This window comes from Chelonoidis abingdonii, chromosome 20, assembly GCF_003597395.2.
Source record: "Chelonoidis abingdonii isolate Lonesome George chromosome 20, CheloAbing_2.0, whole genome shotgun sequence".
NCBI classification, from domain to species: Eukaryota; Metazoa; Chordata; order Testudines; family Testudinidae; genus Chelonoidis; species Chelonoidis abingdonii.
This window is the reverse complement of record NC_133788.1, coordinates 15,205,538-15,229,415: the sequence shown is the minus strand read 5'-3', so window position 1 is coordinate 15,229,415 and position 23,878 is coordinate 15,205,538. Positions and strand designations below refer to the sequence as shown.

At 45.1% G+C, this 23,878-nt stretch overlaps 1 protein-coding gene across 2 annotated transcripts in view; it reads left to right on the top strand.

The window, feature by feature from the left end:
* KSR1 (kinase suppressor of ras 1) overlaps nt 1–19,276 on the top strand; it is a 61,728-nt gene extending 42,452 nt beyond the window's left edge. For both annotated transcript variants that reach the window (XM_075059540.1, XM_032779420.2), the window contains 5 exons: nt 2,721–2,854; nt 3,529–3,660; nt 4,046–4,181; nt 5,439–5,572; nt 12,965–19,276. In XM_075059540.1, coding sequence (XP_074915641.1) covers nt 2,721–2,854; nt 3,529–3,660; nt 4,046–4,181; nt 5,439–5,572; nt 12,965–13,043 — 615 coding nt within the window. In that variant the 3' untranslated portion in view covers nt 13,044–19,276. The remainder of the gene's footprint in view (nt 1–2,720; nt 2,855–3,528; nt 3,661–4,045; nt 4,182–5,438; nt 5,573–12,964) is intronic.
* Nucleotides 19,277–23,878: the final 4,602 nt, after the last annotated feature.

Here is a 23,878-nt window from a genome sequence, read left to right as displayed (position 1 = left end):
CCTAAGGAAGTCAGGAAGTCGAAACCCTGGATCAGGTTTGTCCAGAACTTTGCTGATGCCTGCAAACCATTTGAGTAAAGCTTGTAGCTGATTGATCTGTCTTAGGCCTTGTCTGCAGTTAGGGTTTGCTTTGAGTTGAGCCACCAGTGTAACTTCATCAGTGCAAGCTGCTATTGGACTGATGGGGGCAGATACTCAGCTAGTGTAAACGGTCCCAGCTCCATTGAAGCTCATTGCCATCAATGAAGCTATGTCAGTTTACCCCAAACGAGGATCTGCCCCATGGGGCTTATCCCTCTTTTGAAATCAGGGCAAGTAGCACCAGTGCAAATTGCAACCAATAGCCCCTTACCCTGACTCCACAACATGCTTGCAGAAGGCAGCTACACCAGTGGCTGTAACTGGGGTGAATCGCCAGTGTGGATGAAGTCTAGGATAAGAATTCTGCTATAGTAAGAGGAAGAAACTTTTTTTTTTTTTTTTTTGAATGTCCAGGCGCTGCCTCATTAAGACATGCAAGAGAGACCACCGTTATGCTAATGTATAAGAAATGATCGTACCTGTGGATAACCCTGCTCTGGGATTACTTTAAATACAGTGCTGTGTTGAAGTTTTTTGCTACAGACCTCTCTCTCCTCTACTGTTTGGAATGCAGATCATCAAAGCCAGTGATAGTTTCTTGGCTTATCTGGGCTTTTCCATGCTGCCGAAAGCTGGGCTAATCTCACTTCCTGCTTCCCATGAGATACTATTTACAAGGCATGCCAAATGCAACACTCTCTTTGGCATTCTCTGTCATATAGTCTGTTCTTTGGGGCTGCTTGAGTTTACAGGCTGCTTTATGCCAAATGCAGATTCACAATAATGACTTTCCTCTTGGGAAGAAGATTCTTCCAGTTGACCAGGAAACTCTCAGTGTTGATGGATTTTTGTGAGAGGTTTTTATAGGACAATGCATGGGGCTGTGTCTCAGGCAGCCTGCTTTCTATTCCTGTCTCTGCTCCGAGGTTGCCATGTGACCTTGGGCAAGTTACTCATTAACTTCCTTGACTTGGCTCTGATGAAAGCTTTTGAAATGCAGCCAGTTGTGCTCTACTGCAGGGGTGGCTGGCTCAGCTTTCTATAATTCTGATCTGTGGGCTGGGGGATAAACTTGGGGCTATATACTCGCTTCCCTCAATCCACTGTGAATCTCCTGCTGGTTTCAATGGGAGGCTGGCACAAAGATCAGGGCTTTGTATAGAGGCACCTAAGCTCTTGTTAAATAATACTGAATGGGACAGTCAATATCGTTATCACTCAGTGGGGAAAATGTGCTCAGCTTTAACGACTGCTGTTTCTGCCCTCTTCTTTTGCTTTCTTCCCCGTCCTCCTTTACGTTTCTCTCTCCCTTCTCTGTCTGCACCTCTCCTCCTTTCTCCCTTCTGCATCTTCTAGCCCAAGTCTCTCTCCCCCTCTGGGCTTCACTCCACCTGCTTTCCCATCCCATCTGCTAAAATGGTCAGCAGTGAGAGGGTTCATATTGACATGTACAGTGTCTGTTAGGGTTAGGTCTCAACACCGCAGTGGCCTGGGAGTTCACACCTCTCAGAGCAGTTGTTTCCGGCAATCTGTCTGTGGTCTCGGGGCCTTGTCTACACTTGATTTTTTTTATTTTGAACCCTCCTACCCTTACACTTAACTTCTGCAGAGTCTGTGTGGCGGGCCATATAGGGTGTGTGCAGGCAGCAGCTGGCAGTGATCCTCTGAGCCTGGGTCTACAGACTTGGCTTCACGAGGCTGATGCTACAACACTGAAAACAGCAGTGCACACAGCACTTTCTACCTTGTGGCCCGGGCTGGAGCTCATGGTCTGAAGTCTAGCGAGGGGCGTAGCGTCTTCACAGCTATTTTTAGCACTGAAGTGCAAGCCCGAATCTGTCAGCCCAGGCTCAGAGGCTCACTGCATAGATTTACTCACCGGGCCGGCGGGCTGGACATTCTTCCTGTTCTCCTGCTGCTGAAGCCCAAGAGGAAAGTACTGTTCTGTTTCCTAATGCACTAGGTATGTTTGCTTTGTCACTACTAGTGTCAGCCTGGGCTCGGGAAGGCAGCTCACTGGCAGCCGATTGCTGATGGAAGCTGGATAACGAATGCCCTGGCAGTAAATGAGCCAGATGCTTTTTCGGCAGGCAGTGCCACACTGTAGGCTTAGAGGCTGCATAGCTGGAGAGGGACGTTTCAGTCTCTGTGCTGTAGCAACCCAGCGGTATGTTACAGCCGGAGCTTCGCCCGTGGGCAGGAAGGTGGATTGGTATTAGGTACTCAAACTAAATGATGAGGCTGCAGGTACTGGAAATCTATTCTCTTACCATCCCTGTCCCTCCTCTTCCCCCACGAACCTGCTGATCTGCATCCTTTCCCCTCCCCCTGTAGGGTACCAAGATTGTCAAAGTGCAGAACCGGAAGCCCTGGCAGGGCTGTGTTGGGAAGGGAAGGGGGTCTGGGAGCTGAGTAGTGCATTAGCCTGAGACTCAGAAGACAGGTTCAGTTCCCTGTTCTCCCACAGACTTCCTGTAAGTCACCCAGCTCCCTGAGCCTCCCGTCTGGAAACTGGCGATAATAGGTCATGGGGTGGGGAGCGGATAAATCTATTAAAAGAATGTCACACACAACCAGGTCATATGGAAATGGGGGCTGTGTAAGGTAGGGTCACAACCAAGTGTATCAATCTTTTCCAGGGCATGGGGTATCTTCATGCAAAGGGGATTGTGCATAAAGATTTGAAGTCCAAGAATGTCTTCTATGACAATGGCAAAGTGGTGATCACAGACTTTGGACTATTCGGAATTTCGGGTGTGGTTCAGGAGGGAAGGTAAGTTAAGGGTTAACGTCTCTAGTCCATTTCTGAAACAAGAAATAGTGACCAAGTAGACAAAGGGCCAGATTCTGATCTCCATTACACTGGTGTAAATCAGAAGAAATGGTGTAGACACCCAGGTTTGAAAAGTGGTGTGTGTATGTATATGTCTGTCCTGCTAAGGGCCTCGGGCAGAATAAAGGGGTCTTAAAGCAGGAGGAAGTGGGCCTCTGGAAATACCCCTGCACAGACATCTTTCCAGCATGGTGTAGAGCTAACAAGGGCTCTGTACCAACTGTGTCCCTAGCCCTCAGTGTTAGAGGCAAAAGGGAGTGTGTTTGTGGTGGTGGGGGGCATGGTGTCAGAATTCGTTACACTACAGCCCTCCTCTGCTTCCCAGGGTCTGTAGGGGACCATGGGAATTAGTATAAGACAGAGCAGCCTCCAGGTTGCTCTAAATTACATCAGGGGCTGAGCAGGCCCCTGCATAGCCTCAGAACATAAGGAGCAAGTGCAGGAATGGAGCCACCAAGAATTAGGCCCAGTATATTTATATGGCAAAAAAATAAAACTTAGAGAAGAAATTTAGAGTAAAAGATTTTCCATCAAGAGTTCCTGCAGCTAGCTCTGTGCTGTGCTCAAGAGCATGCGAAAGGGGTTAGCTAATCTCGCTTCCTCCTTGAACTCAGGCGTGAAAATGAACTGAAACTGCCTCATGACTGGCTGTGCTATCTGGCCCCTGAAATTGTTCGTGAGATGTCTCCTGGGAAAGACGAAGACAAGCTGCCCTTCTCCAAGGCTGCAGATGTCTATGCTTTCGGGTATGAATGTGAATCATTGGTAGAGTGTAGGGATGCGTGAACCCGCTAAATTATGGCCTGATCCAAAGCAAAGGGAAAGAACCACATTAATTGGAATGGGCTTGGGACGGGCCTCAAGCAGAGAGACCTGAATAGTGATGGGTTTTTCTTTTGTGCTGTTCAATCCCTTGCTGCAAAAGATGTAAGCCAGCAGACTTTTTATCAGAGAGGAAGGGTTGCCTTGTGGTTAAGGCATAGGATGGGGTGGCAGGAGTTACGTGTTTTATTCCTATATGATAGTGGTCATGTCCCATAACTGACTGGTGCCCCCATCTGTAAGACAGAGATGTCGGTACTCAGTCTTCCTCAGAGATGTTGAGGCTTAATTTATTTACCGGTGTTTCAGGACGGTTTGGTATGAGCTCCAAGCAAGAGAATGGCCTTTCAAGAGCCAGCCAGCTGAAGCACTCATCTGGCAGATCGGAAGCGGAGAAGGAGTGAAGAATGTCCTTGCTACAGTTAGCGTAGGGAAAGAAGTCAGTGTAAGTGGAAAGCCTTTCAAAGAGCCATTGATCAGAGATTCTGTACCAGGTCTGGAGAGGTTGGGGTAACTTAATGTTATATGTCCTTGAAGCATCAATCAAAATTATGAAGAAAAAGGAAAAATCAATAGTACCTTACCAGCTGTTTTGCCTCAATTCAGATACATACATACTCAGGTACCACGTGGCATTCTGGCCCACTCATGGACAAGAGCTTCACTGCGCTAGGCGCTGTACACAAACAGAACCAAAAAAATGGTGCCTGCCTCAAACTTTACAAACTAGCTGCCATTCTCATAGTGAAAAGCGTTCCCTTGCTCCAAACGCTGAACAGAGAAGGAACTGGGTGCTTAGCTCATTGGGTGAAATCCTGGCCTCAGTAAAGTCAGTGGCAAAACTCCTTTTTATTTTGGTGGGGTCAGGATTTTATCCCATAATTTCCTAAGCCTTTCCCATTTTCTGTAGATTTATACTAACAGAATTTCCCCAAGACTGTTCCTTTTGGAGGAGGATAGTGTCAGATAGCACAGCTTTTGTATCTGCTTACATTTACCCCTCTCAGTGAGAGCCCTGGATGTCCCCTTGCACTCTGGAACCTCTGTGGTTTGCTACGGAGGAGAGAAGTGGCTGCTTGGGTGTTAGGCACTGCAAATGCTGGATCAGAATCCTGTGCCAGCTCCTCATAGGACAGTGCAGCTGGGATTTCCAGAGGAGAAGGGACAGCACGGTCACTGGGCTGGGATTTCTTTGATCCTGTGGCTGCAGCCCTTGTTCAAGTCCAGGGGCTGGAGCTCTTTTTGTGGAGAACCTGCAGGGTTGCTCTGTATGCTGCCCACAAGCTGGAATAGGCTTCAGCCTCCAAGTAATTCTCACACACACATCATTCGTTCAGGGGCTGGACACTTGTGTATTGGGGAAGTGGGGTGGATTAATATCATTCGTCTTGTAGAAATCCGTAAGCTCTGTGTTTAGGCTGTCGGCAGGATTGTTTGAAGCATGTCCGCTCGTCCTGAATAACTGATGTGGAATGAAGAGCAAAGTGACTGGTGGCTTTGGGCACTCAACTTGAGAGACTCCAATTTTCAGAAGCACTGAGCACCTGCTGTCTGAAAATCAGGTCCCTTCAAAGTGTCACAAAAGTTGTGCGCCCAAAAACAGAAGCATCCAGAATCCCTAGTCATTTGGCCCCTGTCACTGGCCTCGTGAACTAAACAGGATGATAATGACACCTCCCCCTCCCCAAAATGTCCTCCTCAGGAAATCCTCTCAGCATGTTGGTGTTTCAACCTCAGCGAGAGACCCAGCTTTACTGTCCTCGTGGATATGCTTGAAAAACTGCCAAAACTGAACAGACGGCTGTCACATCCTGGACACTTCTGGAAATCTGCAGAGTGAGTATCTCCTACTTACTTCCATAGGAGTGGGGTTGAACCTATAGAACGTACTATTTTTTTTCTCTTCTGTATAATGCTATAATAACTGGGTTATATTTGATATTCACTGACTTAAAGAACACTTAACCCCTTCCTCAACATAAAAGGATTCATTCCATTTTTAAAAATGTCTTTATTCATCCCCTTCCTGAAAATGCAGACTCAAATATTATTCCTACTTTAAAAGGAAGAGTAAATCCATTGTCATTCACCTTTGGTTTTAAATCTGCTTCTGAGGCAGAAAGTCTGTCGGGGTTGGTGGAAAGTGGCAGAAACAATCATGTAATGTTTGTGGGAGGGGCCGTCTTGGTCTCAAGAGTGGGTGGTAGTGGCTGGAAAGGGGGCACAGCAAAGGGATGTGCTGGAATATATTCTGAGGACTGACGTGGGATTATAGCTGTAACCTAAATGGTGATACAGTCATAAGTCCCTGAAGTAAATGATAGGGATAAACCAAAATCTGATGTGAAAGTCACCTTAGTGTGGAAGAATAGCATAAAGCTCCTTGTACCACAGGGCCTGAGCATTTTAACCTCAGTCTCATGAATAGCCACTAACTTGGGGATGTAGCTTCTGATTCTGCGTGCATTGAAACCAATGGGAGTTCTTCTTCCCTTAACTTCAGTGGGAGCAGAATTGAGTCAACACTGTAGCTAGTGGGCCTGATTTTATCTCATACCAGCTTAATGTCAGTGTAACTCCATCAGCATTCGTTACGTACTTACATGACTAATGTGAGGAAGGGCTACTCAAAAGAATAAGGATTCCCAGAATTGGGCCTTTACGCCCCAATTCAGGAAAGTATCCTGATCTCAGGAAAGCACTTAATTTCCATTGAAGTCAGTAGGACTTAGGCACATACTCAAAATTACACATATGCTTGTATGCTTTCCAGAACCAGTTCCCCAAAGCAGGGTTTATGTGAGGTACTGGGGAGAATTCCACTCTTAGGGAATATTTTGCTCATTGCTAGATTTTCATGAACAGAACTTCTAATATTTATTTTTTCTCTCTCTCCTTCTTTTCTGATGGCTTGATCATCCTCTTTCCCATCTCTTAACCTTTCGTGATCCTCCTGCGGTATCTTGCCATAATGCCTCAAATGCTTCACCTTTTTCTGTATTGCAATGACCACTGCATTTCCTGATTTCTACTTTTTGAACACTTCACCAATTTCCCTGTGCAAAATCTTCTTGACATGGAATTCTGAATACTTTGAATTAATTCTGAAATATGACTTTCCTGCAAGACCCTGGCATCCTGACTATACAAAAGGACACTACTCTCAGCAAAGGATGAACATTTACTGTCCAGTCATTGATAAATAGAGCATTCTGATATTTTCCCTCTCTGCATCAATCTCTGCTTTAATCATAAAGCACCGTGAATCCTTTATACTTGTCCCATTATAGTAATTTTTCTAAAGCTAAAACACAAATGTTCTTAAAAAGAACACATCAAATATATCACCAGTTATACAGATACTGCGCAGTGGCCTGCTGCTGGGAAAGCCAAGTGTCGTTTTTGCACCCTGAATGCTACGGCAGTGACAATGGGGCAATTTAACCTTCATCCTTACTGTTGTTGATTGAGCTCTGACCTTTAAGAAATATGATCAGACTCTTCGGGATGAATTATAAAATCATAGACAATTTCAAGGGTTGGGTTTTGTTTTTAAACATATATTTGAAAATGATGTTGAAACTTAAGCTAAAATATATGTAAGCACATGTATTGTATATAATTATGCTGCTTTTCCTACCTGTGCTTCTGTTATAAGAGAAATATCCCGTTCTTTTTTCTCCCCTCCAGTCTAATGAGATTTTACCTTAGAAATCCCTCTTTGATTGAGTTAGCAGAGTTAGATAGTGAAAGGTGAGCCGGATCCTGTTTTGTGCCTAGAACTCCCAGTGAATTCAGTGGCAATTCCACACCCGCAGCAGTTACAGGATGAGGTCAGTAGCTGATGGAGTTACAGTGGAGCTGAATCTCTCCCTTTGTGTCTAATCTCCTGAGATATAATTAACCTTAACATAGAGTGTGACCTGTACACTGTCTGTCTGAAAATCCCCACTTACCTTATAAAGCTCATCTTAATATGGATGGTTCAATTTCATAGCTGAAAGATGCTAAGATCATCAATAGCTTTTTGATGATCTTAGGGATTTGGGGTCAGATTTTTAAAGATGATTAGGTGCATAAAAATGTGGATACTTAATGGGGCTTTCAAAAGCACGCACATGTCTGCTCCCATCAGACCCTTTATCTGAATACCTTTCCTCGACATATTGAGCTATTTTTAAAATCCTTTTGAAAGGTGCTGGACTGACAGCCTTGGAGAGGGAAGCCCTCTGTTTAGCCCCAGCCTACCACCAGCATGAGTGTTCCTCAGTGTGCCTCCACCTTGTTTGATAGAGTGGCTGGATCTCCAACCTCATTTTGATTGGCCAGGAAGGACCTCCCTGAATTCCAAATGTGACTGAGCATTTGCCACTAGGGATGGGATTAGGATCGCCCATTAAGTCAAAGTTCAGCCACAACCAGCCTTGACTCACTTCTAACCTGCTGTGTAGAGGTGAAGGGCTCCCTAGTCCATTACCAAGTCCCTGTTGAGCTGTCCAGTCTCCGTTGTGACATTTCCTCTCCCTTTGTGTTCACTTACGCTGATCCTTCTTTCTGTGAATCTAAATCATTTACCCATTTGGGTGACGTGACTGCTCATTGGCTATGAGGTTTGTCTAGCAAATCTGACTCAGCGGCGTGTCCAAAAGGAGTCTGCCTTCCTTGCAGTAGATAACTACAGTACAGAAGAGCACAGTATTGTACAAAACATACAGCGCTGGTCTACACTACGAGGGAAAATTGATCTTAGATACGCAACTTCAGCTACATGAATAACGTAGCTGAAGTCGAAGTATCTAAGATCGAATTACTCACCGTCCTCACGGCGTGGGATCGATGTCCGCGGCTCCCCTTGTCGATTCCGCGACTCTGTTCGGGTTGGTGGAGTTCCGGAATCGATATAAGCGTGTTCGGGGATCGATATGTCGCATCTAGATGAGATGTGATATATCGATCCCCGAGCAATCGATTGCTACCCGCTGATACAGCGGGTAGTGAAGACGTAGCCACAGTCTATCTTACAACGTCCAATGTTTCTGTTCGGTGACTTTGTCGTGTTTCTCTGCACAATAAAGGACACTTCTGCTAGATAAGTGGCCACTCTGAATTTTTATGAAAGGTCTGGCATCTTTTCGCTAACTTAGCATTTCCCAAAACTTTGGAAGGTCAACTTCCCTTCAAGAAGATGAATCCAGTAGTGGCCCCCGTAGGCCGCATCCCCAAAAGAAGCTGTCACTGAGGGCTTGTCTATATGGGGAGATGGACTGGAACAACTATGCAGAGAAAGCTATTCTGCAGTGGCTATTTTGGAATGGGTCCCCATGTGGGCACACTTCTGGAATAAGTCACTTTGTTCTGGAATGATTAGTGCACCTCCAAAGCAGAGTAATTAATCTGGAATAAAATCACTTTTATTCTGGAATAGTGTGTGGAATAGCGTATTCTGCAATAACTAGTATGGCCAATTTCCCTGTGTAGACAAGCTCTCAGAGTAGTTTGTGTAGATCTTCATAAATTGATCCTTCCTCTCCTTTTTTGCATGCTTTTAATGGAGATATATTGTAAATGTTAACAGTGTTAATTATCAACATTGGCATTTGAGTTGGTGCCCACTGAATGAATGGAGCAGTTAACAACTCAGAGCTATTGTTTCAGGCTCAGTCTATTTCAGGCAGACATTACTGGATTGGTTACATTCAGGTCATGTTTTTGAAGGTTTTCTTCAGAACCGTAACAGCTAGAAACTGACTTCTCATTTTTTCTGAGGCACAGTAGAGAAACAAAGATTCACACCCTCTCTGGCAAATCGTTTGGGTTCACCATGCACTTTGAGAATCACTACACTAACCCCTTGATTTATTTTAGGATAAGCCTTACAATGTATAATTCTCTAAAGCTTGCTTCTAGTGACTGAAAACTAACTCTTAATTGTTTTTTTTTCTTCCTATCTTTTATAGGTTGTAGCTTCTGGTGCAATAACTGGGTCTGCCTTGCATGCTTCCATGTGTTGTATCCTAATCGACAACTTGGACAATCATCTCTCACTTAAAACAAAACTACCAAATTTTTTAACCTTTGGACATAACCAACACTTTACGAATTCCTCTCTCCTGTCTTTTCTCTTGGTGTGGGCTGTTAGCTTGAATAACAATGCTTGTCTTCAAGAAAAATTGCCGTCAACTAACAACATGGCCATTTGTGTTCACTTCTGAATCATTTCAACAGGGCAGGCTGTAGCTTCTTTCTTGAAATGGTCTTGTGATTACTGTCTAACACCTACTATTAGCAAGGCATAAGCAACAGAAATGGCACTCTGTGCTTGGATTCTGTAGTTGTGGGTTGTTTTGTAGTTGCTAAATGTTGTTTTCGGTTGTGTGCATTCTGCAAGTCTCATCCAACAAAGAGTGGTGCGGGACTCAAGCAGCTGTGAGTCCTTAGGTTACACATCAAATCGTTATTGCTGTGCTGTGTAGCTGCTGAATGTTTTCACAGTCACAAATTATCATTAGGAACCAATGCTGAACGGGGTGGCAAGTTTGTATAATTTTTGATGGTGCCCAGAACAGGTCCAAGTCTACCTTACCCCACCCCACCCCGATGCCTGCCTTGTAAGGAGATTATTTAAAAATTATATATATGTAATGTGTAAATGGACTGGAATAGTAAGCATTTAACTATTTCCCTATATTGCACAATGTGGGGTGGGAGGATGAGGGCTCTGACTGAGGGCAAGGGGTCTAGGGTGGGGCTGAGAATGAGGGGTTCATGGTGCAGGAGGGGGCTCAGGGCTAGGGCAGAGAGTTGGGGTGGGGCCAGAGATGAAGGGTTCATGGTGCAGGAAGGGGCAGAGGGTTGGGTTGCAGGGGTGAGGGCTGCAGGGTGGGGCTGGGGATGAAGGGTTCACGGTGCAGGAGGGAGCTCAGGGCTAGGGCAGAGGGTTGAGGTGCACGGAGACGAGGGCTTTGGCTGGGGGTGCGGGCTCTGGGGTGGGGCAGGGCTGGGGATGAGGAGTTTGGGGTGCAGGCAGGCTGGGGCCGGCAAGGAGGACTCCAGTCCCCCTTCTCCCTCCTGGCAACACACTAACCCAGCACAGTCACTGCATGTGCTCCTGGGGCCGGGCCCCTCTCAGGTCCAGGAAGCCCCTTCGCCTCCTTGTGGTGGGTGCTGGGCTGGGGGGAGACAGGGGCAGGATGTCATCACGTGTGCGCCTCCTCCCTCCACAGATGGCAGTTGTACCTCAGCCTGCCGCTGGCGCCATTCCCTTTTGTAGCGGGCAACTATTAGGGCCGGAGCCAATTTCCATTGAAACCAGTAATCACTTTTTGCCATTGACTTGAGTGGGAACTGGTTGAGGAGTTTAGTGACTGAGACTTAGGCCCTGAAAGGGTATTTGGGCTCCTGAGTTCTACTGAAATCAGTCAGTGAACACCTCGCTTTCCAGGGGAGAGAACTGGAAGGAGGCAGGTTTCCTTGCTCAAGGTGTATCTACGCAAGAAACACTTCTGCAGTACAGCTGCAGCTTTGATGCTGTAGTGCAGACGCTACTACAGCGATGGAAGAACCCCTTCCATCACTGTAAAGCCACCACCTCTGAGAGGCAGCATCTAGGTCGAGGGAAGAATTCTTCTCTTTCACAGCCCTGAGCGATGTAGTGAAGCCAACCTAACTTTGTAGTGTAGAGCAGCCCTCGGTTTGGGGACCAGTTGTAACTTTTAAATTACTTGTGGCTTCTCCCTCCCCTTTCCACACTCTCACAGGCCCAGGAACAATCCAGCCATTTGAATTTTATCAGTATTTGATGAGGTTGCTAATTAGGGCCCCTATTCAGCAAAGGGCTTTGCTTTAAGTTCCACTACTTCAATTTAAGCACGTGTTTAAGAGCTTTGCTGAATCAAGCTCGAGCACAGCATATTTTTTTAATTTAAATCTTAGGGCTTTTTCTACCTGGGGACACTCAGGAAAAACTAATCAGTGTTAACTTTTCCATTGGAAAGCGAGGAGTTCAGTGACTGATTTCATTGAAAATGATTAAAGTGCATTAAACTCTTGTGTGGACACTCTCATTCAGGGTTAAACTAAATTAAATTAAAGCTACTTTAATTTTGAACGAGTGTCCACACAAGGGTTTAGGCAGTTTAACAAATCCACTTTAAAGTCACACCTCTAGTTAATTCAGATTAACTTTCCTTAGAGGCCACATGTAGACAAGCCCTTACAGATCATGAGTTCTAACAAACGTTTTAGTTTGGCAGGCTATGAAGCGAGAGCCACTATCAGTTTGCACTAATTTTCAGTGAAGACAAATGATCTCCAGTGAGTGTTTTCTGGAGGTGAATGTCTCTTTACATACATGATATTACATTTCCAGATAGCCAGGTGCTTATGTACAATATTGTACAGTAAAAGAAAGTACTCTTGAATACTTACCTCATTTGTGGCACCTGCCTTTAAGTCATCTAAGGAGATTTTTTTTTTTTTTTTATATTGAATCTTCCAAGATAGTGCTAACGGACCTTTAGTAAATGTAGGAAGGTCTCTTTCCACTGACCCGTAGTACAGTCTGGAGAGAGGAAAAAAAAAGGATGGGTTTTTAAAAGATTATTTAATTGACTGTGTCAGATTCATCCTTTTTCCTCGATACAAATTGACCTTTCAATAGTAATTTTCCTCCTCCCACCTTAACAATGGTTTCCCAGACTTTATTCCTTTACTTCCTACCCTAGTTAAGAATCAGTCTAGTTTCTTACCTTTGATCAATCTTGGCAGGGGAGAGAGCCATTTTGGGAGAGGGAGATTTTCAAAAGCACAAAGGACAGCTGGGTTCCAACACCCATTTAAAGTCAGTGGATGTCGGGCATCCTGCACGCATTTTGGGCCTTTGAAAATTCCCCACCTTTGTTTATTTGTTCTGTTTTTCCCCCCACCCCCCTTCTGGAATGTTCTTCCCTTTGAAGCAGAAAAGATTTGCACTGGGGGCAACCTCTCCTGAAAAGCACTGGGCGCAAGGACTTCAGGATCAAGCCCTGTTATCAAAGTTCATTTTATTTGCTGATCACGGCACTTAAACTTCTTTGTTGGACGACCTTGCATTGTGCTGTACTGCAGAGCGTAACACATTTTATTTCCTTTATAGGACGCTTTGTAAGGGCTGTTTATAGGGCTCTTTGTACAACGAATCAAAAAAAAAAATGCATAACTTTTTTCCCCTCCCTTCCCCACTCTTTTCAGCATTAACAGTAGCAAAGTTGTCCTCCGTTTTGAAAGATTTGGCTTGGGAATCCTGGAATCAAGTAATCAAAAGATATAGCATGGTGTGTAATTATCTTGTTGATACTGTTGTCTACCTGCTTACACACAACATCGGAAACCTTCACAGCATCTTCCGACCTATGAAACTGGTGCAGCCCTACCTGAAAGCCACACGACCGCTCCGTTCAAACTGGCGTATGTTGTTTCTGAAGTCTGAGTTCTGCCTAAGCACCAGCAATTATTTAAAAAATGTTTACATCAGATGTTTCTCTATGTGAACTATATTTTTTTAACATGATGATGGTAATAAAGGTGATTTAAGATTTTTCTTTAAGTGCAAGCATTCAAACGGCACTGAAAAGAACTGCTCCCCCAGTTCTTCATTGCATCTGTGGAGTAACTAAGGGCTAATTTCTGCACTGCAAATCATGCACAGTTTCCACTGAAGCTAATAGAGGTTGCACATGTGTCAGAGAACGGCTAGCTTTAAATCACTAATGCAGCCAATTCAAGTGAGAAGGAATGGAGTTATGGCCCCATTGTGTCTCCATAAGGAAACTTCTAAAAGAACTTAATATTTTTATTATATTGAAAGGAAATGCATGGATTGTTATGGTTTGGGCAAACTAATAAACTGTTGATTACTGATCTTCTCTGGAAACTTTGTCCAAGCTTGGGCTGGTTCTGATCTCAGTTACACTGCTGCAAATCTGGAATACCTCCACAGTGGAGTTAACTCAAGTCCAGATTTACACTGAGATCAGAATCCTGCCCTTTTGTCTTGACTATTGATTAGAGTGGAACCCTTTTCTAGCATAGTTCATTTATTCACAAAATAGAGGGTGAGATTTTGAAAAAACCCCAAAACCATGAGGGGAGTGGGAGCATCATAATCGCACTGGCTTTCAGTGAAAACTGGGCATCTTAATCCTTTAAGGGTGTTTTTTAATCTCAGCTTTAACGTTTACAGATTCACAGTAATCAGAGTTGCCATCTGCCTATTGCAGCACTGTACTTATTTGGGACTTAAATTCTTCTCCATTGTAAATGGAGTTTGACTGTAAGCAGGTTCTACAGTAACTGAATAATGGGTACTAGGATCCGGTCCATGCCAGCTGCATTCGAGACCATATAATCCACATTCAGGGCCTGCTTCTGCTCTCACTTACAATGGTGTCAATCAGGAGTGATTCCACTGGTGTCCGTGGAGTTACACTGCTGTAAAATGAGTGTAAAGGAAATGAGAGCTGGATTCCTACTATTTACTAAAACTGTGCTGGTGGTGGTAATACACATGGCTGTATATATCACTTCAGAGTGGATTCAGTTAAAAAAAATTACCTACTTCCTACAGTGAGACCCTAGAAAGATCCAATAATTATTCCCCCTCTTCTCTCTTCTTTCTCTCCCCCCCCCCCGGTGTGTCTACAGTACAGAAATTGGGCTATGGTTTTAATTGGCTTTGGCCCTTTATTGGCACTACTAACATTTTAACAATGCAAAACAACATGGCTTTTAGTGGAAAAGGGTCGTTTGAAGGCAGTTTCTCTACTAGACTAGGGAGGTGCTGGTAAGTAAGGAGCAACTATAGATGGCCTGACTTTGAAAGTTGTTCAGCCCTTGCGGAGCCTGTTGACTACACTGGGAGCTGCCTTTGAAAATCAGGCCCAGGATGTCTCGTACCTCAGGGTGAACAGAACGCATCGTTTCCTGGTGTTCTCTTCCTGCAGAGTTCAGTTGCACTGCTTTGCCCTAGGCTGACGGTTCAGGTTAGACTTCTGAACAGCCTGCTTAGTTCATCCTCGTTATTAAGTCCTCTGCATATGAATGAAAGAGTGACATGAACACAAACTGGAGAGATGATTTTAGATGTTTCCTTATTACTACTCTCTACATCAAACCAGTACTTGAGTTCCCCCTTGCCCCCAATACAGAAGGCAGATATATATACTACAGCACATGAAAAGAGTTACCTCAGCAAGTGGAGGGGTCAGTGCTACCAAGGCCAATTCAGTCAAGGTGCAAGTGGCCTGTTCCCAACAGTTGACAAGAAGGGGTGAATATACATACCTGCCTACTGTATTTTTAACTCCATGCATCTGATGAAGTAGGCCTTAGCCCACGAAAGCTTATGCCCAAATAAATTTGTTAGTCTTTAAGGTGCCACAAGGACTCATTGTTTTTTTGCTGATACAGACTTACACAGCTACTCCTCTGAAACCTGTCCCCAAACTAGAACGATTTCTGATGACACAGCATGGAGTTCCTGGAAACGCACCCCACCCCCCATTGCTCCTTCCACCGACTAACAACACAGTATGACTTTTAATTCTTTCCAGTGGCAGTTGCAAAAAGTAATCACTCTTTAAAAGCTTCATTTCACTTTTGAAACTGAAAGCTTGATGTGCAAAAGTTTCAGGGAGATTTTTAGCTGCCTTTTCTTATTTGTCACCAGTGGCAGTGCTGGGTGCAGGACTTGATTCTCATGCTTTTATTCTGAAAAAAAATCAGGCTTGAAGCATTTGTGTTTTGTGTAAAAACTAAGACTGGCAGAGATCTTACAATGAGGAAGAAAGTCCTGTCTTGGGCCATCTGACGTGAGCCATGTCTCATGTTTTGTCTTGTGTGTTAAAGGTTGGATTTTTTTTTTTTTAAGGCAAATCCCACAAACTCAGCACTTTTTGCATAGAAACAAAGGGGCCCCGTTCTGGTTAGTGCAAGTGACAAGTGGAATCATGCCACCCAAATGGACATGAGCTACAAAGGCTGTGTTAATGTGCAACTTGTATGCTGGCTTTGGGCAGCTCTGCATGTACAATACCCTGGGCTGCCCCCCACATGCAAGGGGCTGTGCGTAGGTGCCACTGCCAAATTGGGGGTCCCATGCATAGAAATGTGTAAGCCATGCCCCCTGGATTGCCGCTCCATTACTCCTAATAAGACTGTGTTTTTATATGGTGCAGATCTCAAAGCACACAGATGGGAAAGATCTGTTCTCATAGGTGGGGAAACAGAGGGCTTGTGGAGCAGCCGCTCTGGGGCTGCATCCTCACTAGAAGAAAAGATCAGAACACACCCTGAGTTAATTAACTATAGGTAAAATCCTAGTCAATACCAGGCAGTTGTTTTTCCCACAAGCTATCAGGTCAAGTTACAGACTATGTTTAACTCCACCTGCTAACTTGTACGAAAACTGCAAATTGTGTTGTCTTCTCTAGGATTTTCTCTCTAGATTAGAATGTACATCTACCACCTCGCTTTGTGAAGACAAGGCCCATGCATCTTCCAGTCTCGCAGACTGGGAAATATTTCCCAGATCCTCACAGGTATTTAGGTGCCTAATTCCCAATGGCTTCAATGGCTGATAAGTGCTGAAATACCTGGCACAATCAGGGCTTGTGATCCCATTTCAGGTTTTCTGGGAGGCTTCTATGTGCTGTCTCTGCCAGAATTCAATATTCAGGCCAGATGTCAGTCTGGACCCTTCAGGCTGTGGGGAGCCCCCCCAAAGCCATGAGTGGAGTGCAAGGGTCTGCAAACAGCACATTGGTTTGAAGGCTCCGAACCTTAATTTTTAATATTGGTAATTCCCTTTTCGATTGTACTCCAACCTTTTAAAATCTATCTAGCATTATTACCACAGACTGCTTTTCTGAGTTCATGTGGTAAGATGCTTCATCATTTGCCTTAGGTATCAGATACCCTGTTAGATTTAAATATTTTGTTGCTAAAAATAATGAGGGGGTGCCAGTCTTTCAGAAAGGGGCAGTGGGAGCAGAGGAACTCTAGGAGGTAGAGATGCACCAGTTGAAAGAATGAGAAGTGTAAGAAAAGAGACTGGCACTGTCCATTATAGGTGTATAAATAAAATACCTGTGCTCCCAGGTAACACTAAGTAAGTGGGCAAATGCTTTAGCTAAAATAAAGGTCTTGTTTTGCTGGAGGGTGTAGCAGATATATGCAGATACAATGGCTTTGTCCCATCAGGCGCCCCATCCCATTACACGTATAGCAGGTGTGATCTCACATGCACATTCCAGCAGCGGCAAGCTGAGTAATAGCTGCTGGTACTGGTACATGACTTCTGCTATAAAACTGCCTGGGGTGTTGGCACTTAAGGGAAATACAGTCCCTTGGGGAAAAGATACTAATCCCATTGAAGCACTGGGGGTTTGCTAGTGACTTCAGGGGGGCTAGGATTAGACACTTAAACAAATACTTGTGGCAGCTCCATTTCAGACATTTCCCCTACCCCACCCCATGCACATTACGGCATGCAGACAAAATGGGGTCATGGAAGTGCTTTGAAATGTTAGAGTTCATGTTTTCAAATTGAGGGTGGGGGTCGCAGTTAGTTTCTTTCTCTAGGACATGCAAAATGACAGCCATGCTTCTAGAGGCCACATATGGCCCCTGATTTTTTTCACAGAGCAAACAAGATGGCATAAATGATTCCTAACTTCCATGTTCCAGACAATGCAATAACAAGTAGATGCTAAGTCAACACATGCTCAGTCTCTTGCAAATATTGTGTTCAAATGTTTATAATGTGCGTGTCGAATGTAAAACTAGTTTGTGTGGTAGTTACTGATCCCACCATAGCTTTATTTAATTAAATGAATAAAACCCCTTGAGTGTAACTGTATTTGTAGCAAGCTATTTACACCATATGGTTTTGCGGATGAAAAAATACTAATATTTACTCTTATTTCCAAAGCTGAAGACTGAATTGTGCCATCAGTAATAAGCAGGATTCAGTTTCATTAGAAGATTTTGCTTAAATATTGATGGCACAGTATATGCCTAAATGAAGGGAGAAATTAGACTTCAGTGCGTCTCTAAATTACGTGAAATAAAAACAGATGTTAAGACTTATTAGACAAAACCTCCATTAGCTTCAGAAAGTGTTTTTGGCTAAGTAAAGACCTTGTGATTCAAAGTTGTTCCATTGTCTACTTTTAGTCTTTGCGTTCTGAATTATTAGTCCTTCATGTAACTGAAGAACATGACTCTGGTTTCAATATGTGGCACTGGCAACAGCCTTGATGTACTCATAGCAATTAGTTTCTGCAAGTTGTGTGGGTAAAACGGGACCCTACAGCAGGGGGTTCCAAACCTTTGGTGAGGCACATCTTGGTAAGGTGATGGTCTTGAATGCTCTTCCCCTCCTGTTCCCCACAGCACAGACCACTGACTTCTCATATTTGTGTTAACCATTCTCCCTCCCATTCATTAGAAGCTAGCCGCCTTGTGGCAACGTGCAAAAGTAATGGGAAAGTGATGCATTCTTAACTGTCCTTTAATAAAATTATTAGCTGGAACTGTCTAGCACAGTTTGAGATCCACTACCCAAAAGTTACTTGCACATTTTAGAAACCTTATTCACAGAAACACAGGGTGATGTTGCCCATCCCCTTTTAAGTAGAACTCCCAGTAGAACATTTCAGTGGGAATGGCACAATAGTCCCAGTACAGGGCTCTTTATATCCCGACAGATTCTGATACCCTGACCCACATTGAGCAGCACTTTACTGTGCATATACTAGGTTGAGAACTGCTTGATGGTCCAGATCTTCAGCAGGCGTGTGGTGAGATCAGTGGAGCAACACTGATTTTACGCTAGCTGATGACCTGGCCTGATGTGAGTTAAGTTATTAGAATCCTGCAGTTATTTTAACTAATATCTTGGATCTAAAATTGTTTTCTTGTTTTAAAGAAGAATTTACAAAAGCTTGGGCTGTGAATGGTGTCTTTGGGTCTCACTGCTGGTGAAAATGGGAGGTAACTCAATTGATGTCAATGGTGTGAAAAGAATCAGGCCCATTTATTCCTTAACACGTGTTGCTAACTGAAGTGGGTTTTTATGCTGCATTGTTTTATGATCGTTTGTACTATTTCTTCTTGTGGTGGTGATATGTAAGGGAGTGACTAGCACGGGAAGCCTGTATCGTTTTAGCCATGTAAATGTGAAGCTTGCTGTACAATACTGCTACAATAGCCACGACTTCGTAGTGTATGTAAATGGAGTCTGTAATATGGTGAAAATTGACATATTTTCTTTTCAAATGTGATGTAAACTTTGTACAGTAAAATTTTTTTTATATTTTCTATCAACTGAGTTTGTCTTCCAGAATTGCTATTAATTTAATTAAAATTGTTAGTATTAACAAAGGGTTCTGTATTAGTTTATGCAACTGGCAAAAAAAAAATTGCACTCTACGCTAATGAAATTCTGGATATTTAGGATTATTTTCTGTGAATAAATCTCTGCTCTGGATAAAACAAAAGTCATGGAATTGTGTGGGGTGTTTTTTGGTTAGACTTAGGGTTGATTTACGATATAAGCAGATTTCCAAACTCACTGAATATTTTTGGTGCTGAAAGATCTGAGTATTTTACAAATACGTTTTATGACAGGTGTGCCTAGAGGACCCAGGAATTCCTTATGCCAGATGCTGTACAAACCCATAGTAAGAGACCGTGAATGGTCAAACGCTAAATAGACAAAATAGAGAAGAGAAACAATAGGGTGAAGTGACTTGCCCAATGACACACACCAAGTGCGTGGTCAAGTTAGAAATAACACCTGTCTCCCAGTCCTCTAGACCAGTCTCCCCTACATGACAGCAAACATACTAACCATTACATGCAGCACTTCTGGCGTTGCAAACATAAAAAAAATTACTGTCATCCCTGTGCTTTCTCTTTTCTGCCAGCCATCCTTCCTGTAACTCTCCCATGGCTGCTCAGCAACAACATAGCAACGTGATAGGTTTATTCGCTTTATTTCATATCCGGCTCCTGCCATCTCACTTTTCATGAGTCAGAAAGCAAAAGTGTTTTTTTAAAAAAATAGGGATTGAATGTGACAAGGGGGGTAGCCTGGAAGACAGATTGGCAGAGGGGTAATGACTTGGAGGCCAAATCTGCAGTGAGGTGTCAGAGTTGCTCCAGTGACTTCAGGAGAGCTATGCTAAGCTTCTAACCCTGAACAGTTAAGTGATGCCCTCAGGAGTGGGCCGATTTATTGGCAATTGAAAGCATACTGGGCAAACTCTTTGCATGCTCCTGTTCCTTATCACCTCCCCTCCGGGAGAAATGGCCTGTGGTCTGGGATACGCCTGTCATGAAAAGAGGGAGGCAAACAACTAACTTTGAAGTGGAAAAAGGTGAGGCTAAAACGGAATCAAATCAGGAACTGGAAATGTTGGTCTTCATATCATGGGCTAGGTGGCCAGCACAGCTACGTTGCAATCAATGCTGCCATGCCGATTCTCAGCTGATAACCTCCCCAGTGATCTCATCTGTTCCAGCAGAAGAGGGATGCTGGGCTGCTTGAGATTATGTTCAGCCACAATTTCCCCAGCCTCGCTATTGCACAATTGGACAAACAGGCTGTATCTGAACAATGGTATGTTTTGAGATCCAAATCCAAATGCCTCCAGAATACTCACGAGTACCCACTGTTCTCTTCAATTGCACTGGTGTAAATCCTCTGATGTTGATGTAATTAACAGCACATTTTACACAAGTGTAACTAAAAGCTTGACCCCCAAGTTACCAAGCTATTAAAAATGGAACGTTCCAGTATTCAATGAACGCTAGATCATCCTGGAAACTCCTTATCAGGTGTTTGGAAATACTGCTTTCTTAGGACTTGGACTTACTTAGTTACCCCTTTTAATGCAGTCATATGACCGTCATTGGTGCTGGACCCTGCGTCTGCCTCTGCTGAAACTCTTACAGTTTGTGTGACCTCTGCTCAGTTGCTGGCACCTGGAGATAGATACATTAGAAATGAACACAGAGAGTCTCAATTTAGGAAGTAAGAGATGCATTGTCCATTCTGTTTCCTTCACTAGCTACTCCCCACGTCCCTTCTGATTTTCAAACCTTTCTAGGTGTTTGGTTTCAACTCAACTTTCTGATTAATGTTACTGGGATTAGAGCTGGTTGGGCATTTTGACAAAATATTTTGGGTTTGTTTTTTTAAACTGAAAATGCCAGTACATCAAAACTGAAATTTTTGGAGAAATGCATCGGTTTCAATGACTTGTCATGGCAACAGGTTGGGGTATGGGAGGAGGTTCGGGATACCAGATCTGGGGGTGCTCATCTCAAGCGGCTGCCTGCAAGCGGCAACCTGTCCTGGCTGCTCCTAGGCAGAGGTGTGGCTGGCGGCTCTGTCCACTGCCCCTACCCTGAGCGCTAGCTCTGCAGCTCCCATTGGCTGGGAACCACATATATAAACCTTTGAGGTTTTTTTTTTTATATATATATATATATATATATATATATATATATATATATATAAACCTCAAAGGGCATCTTCAGCCTGCGTTCCAAACCTGTCTTATTTAATATTGTGTTTTGTTTATACACTGCACAGAAACAAGATGTGATTTTTTTTTTGTTAAATACAGCAATTTCAGGACATTACTCTCTGTACATACATCAGTACCTACATTTTAGAATAATAACTAGGATGTGCTTTTATATCACATAAAGATATCTTGTAAAGCTCAGCCTGGGAGCATTTAATAAACAGGAGAGATTGTGAAGTTCTTTTTGAATGTCAACATTGTGCTCTGTGTAAGCAGACTAATCTTCAACAGAAATACCCCACCAGCACACGCAATGCTAAGAATGTGCAAATACGTCGACACTAGATCTAGTGCGGGGAGCAACGTTCACACTGAGACTTAAAAAAAAACACCTTACACAGATTAGTGCTTCAGCTTCTAAGGGCTTGTCTACACTTACAACGCTGCCACAGTGCTGTAGCGCTTACTGAAGACACTATATATGCTGACGGGAGAGGCAGTAGTATTGATGGGAGAAGCCCTCCCCTCAACATAGAACTGGCTGTACTAGGGCTTAGGTTGTTCTGTGTCACTTGGGGTGCGCAGGCACGCTAGGGCTTATACCACCGTAGCTATGTTCACAAAAAATCACTACCCTTACTGACAGCTGTAAGTTTTAAGTGCAGACCAGGCTTAAGGCCCAGTTAAGTGACACAGGACTCTCCCACCTACTATTTCCACACTGCTTTTGGCCCTACACACATGGGCAACAAGAGCCCATATTGGTATTTTAAGTATTCTAGCTGGAGCCCCACTAGTGCAAGTCTGTCTACCCAGGCTGGAGGCTCACGCCCAGCTGCAGTGTAGACACCCATACAGGCCAAGCCTCTGTGGGTATGTCTGCACTGCATAGTAAACCTTGGCTCAGACTCAGGTTTAAGCCCAAACTCACCTACTGTCTACACACAGTCTTCTGACTTGCACCAGAAACCTCTCAGGCCTGCAGACTTGCCCAGGGATAGGGGTCTGAGTCCGAGAGCCACTGCGGCCTGGATCCCAGGCCACTCATTTTGCAGTATGGACACAGCTGAAGCTCAGGTTGGCAGGCTTATGTTTGGAGAGTCCACCAAACCTATCGCACAATCCTCTAGTCTGATGCATCCCAGACTTTCCTGCCCCAATCTTCTTACTCAATTCCCAGAACGGAAGCAACCTCTGGATTCAAATACAGCTGCTGGACATTTAACCCTTCATGTCCACGTGGACTGCTCAACTGGCAACATCGTTCAAGCTATCGTGCGTGAGCAATGGCCAGCACAGACACAGAGTTCTCCACCCAGCACGCTGTGTTTTGGAGGGTAATTCTCCCTCCTCGTGCTCTTTGTAAAGCAAATGATTTGCCATTATTTCTCTCCACTCTTCTGACATGGCCCAACGCTGTAAGTGTCAGTCCCATCTTGCGCCCATTTCCTGTGCTGGTACTACTTATGGTACGTGTCCTAATCACATTAACCCCAGTCCCATGGCCTGCCCCACACCACCTGGTCAGCAACTACTAGCTCCCATTTCTCCATCCCTGTGCCCCTTCTCTCCTGCCTGTGATCACCCACCTGCATGTGCTCATCAGACCCTTGGTACCAGGCTGCATTGGTGCACTCCCCCCCAGCCTGTACAACCCCCTTCCCCTGCCTGCTCTCCTCTCCCCACAACCTACATAAACCCCCTCTCTACCTGTGCCCTCCTCCCCCACCTGCACATCCCCCTCCTGCCTGTGCCCCTTTCCCCCCCCAGCCTGTACAACCCCCTTCCCCTGCATGCTCCCTTCTCCCCACAATCTGCTGAACACCCCTCCCGCGTGTGTCCCCTTCCCCCGCCTACACATCCCCCTCCCTGCCTGCGCCCCTCTTCCCCCACCTGCACATCCCCTTCCTGCCTGGTCCCTTCCCCGCAAGCCTGTACAGCCCCCTTCCCCTGCCTGTTGCCCTCCCCACTCCAGCCTGTACAGCCCCCTTCCCCCTCCCAGCCTGTACAGCCCCCTCCCCCCGCCGTTCCCTTTCCACCCTCCCAGCCTGTTCAGGGCCCCCATCCCCTGCCTGTCCCACTTCCCCAGCCTGAGCAGACCCCTTCCCCTGCCTGTTCCCCTTTCCCCCCTCAACACACCTGTTCAGCACCTTCTCCCGCCTGTTCCCTTCCCCACCCAGCCTGTACAGCCCCCTTCCACCGCCGGTTTCCCCTTTCCCACCCAGCACTGTTCAGGCCCCCTATCCCCTGCCTGTCCCTTCTCCCCCCCCAGCCTGTGCAGCCCCGCTTCCCTGCCTGTTCCTCCCTGCCTTCCCTCCCGAACGCCTGTACATGCCCCCTTCCCCTGCCTGTTCCTTTCCCCTCCCAGCTCTGTTCAGCACCCCCTCCCGCTCCTGTTCCCTTCTTGCCGTCCCAACTCCCAACCCAGAGGACACACCCTCCCCTGCCCTGTTTCGCCTTGCCCCCCCACAAAGGCCTGTACGCCGCCAATTCCCCTGCCTGTTCCACTCCCACCCAGCCATGTAAAGCCCTTCCCCTCCTTTTCCCGCGCCTGGCCTCTCCGCTCTCC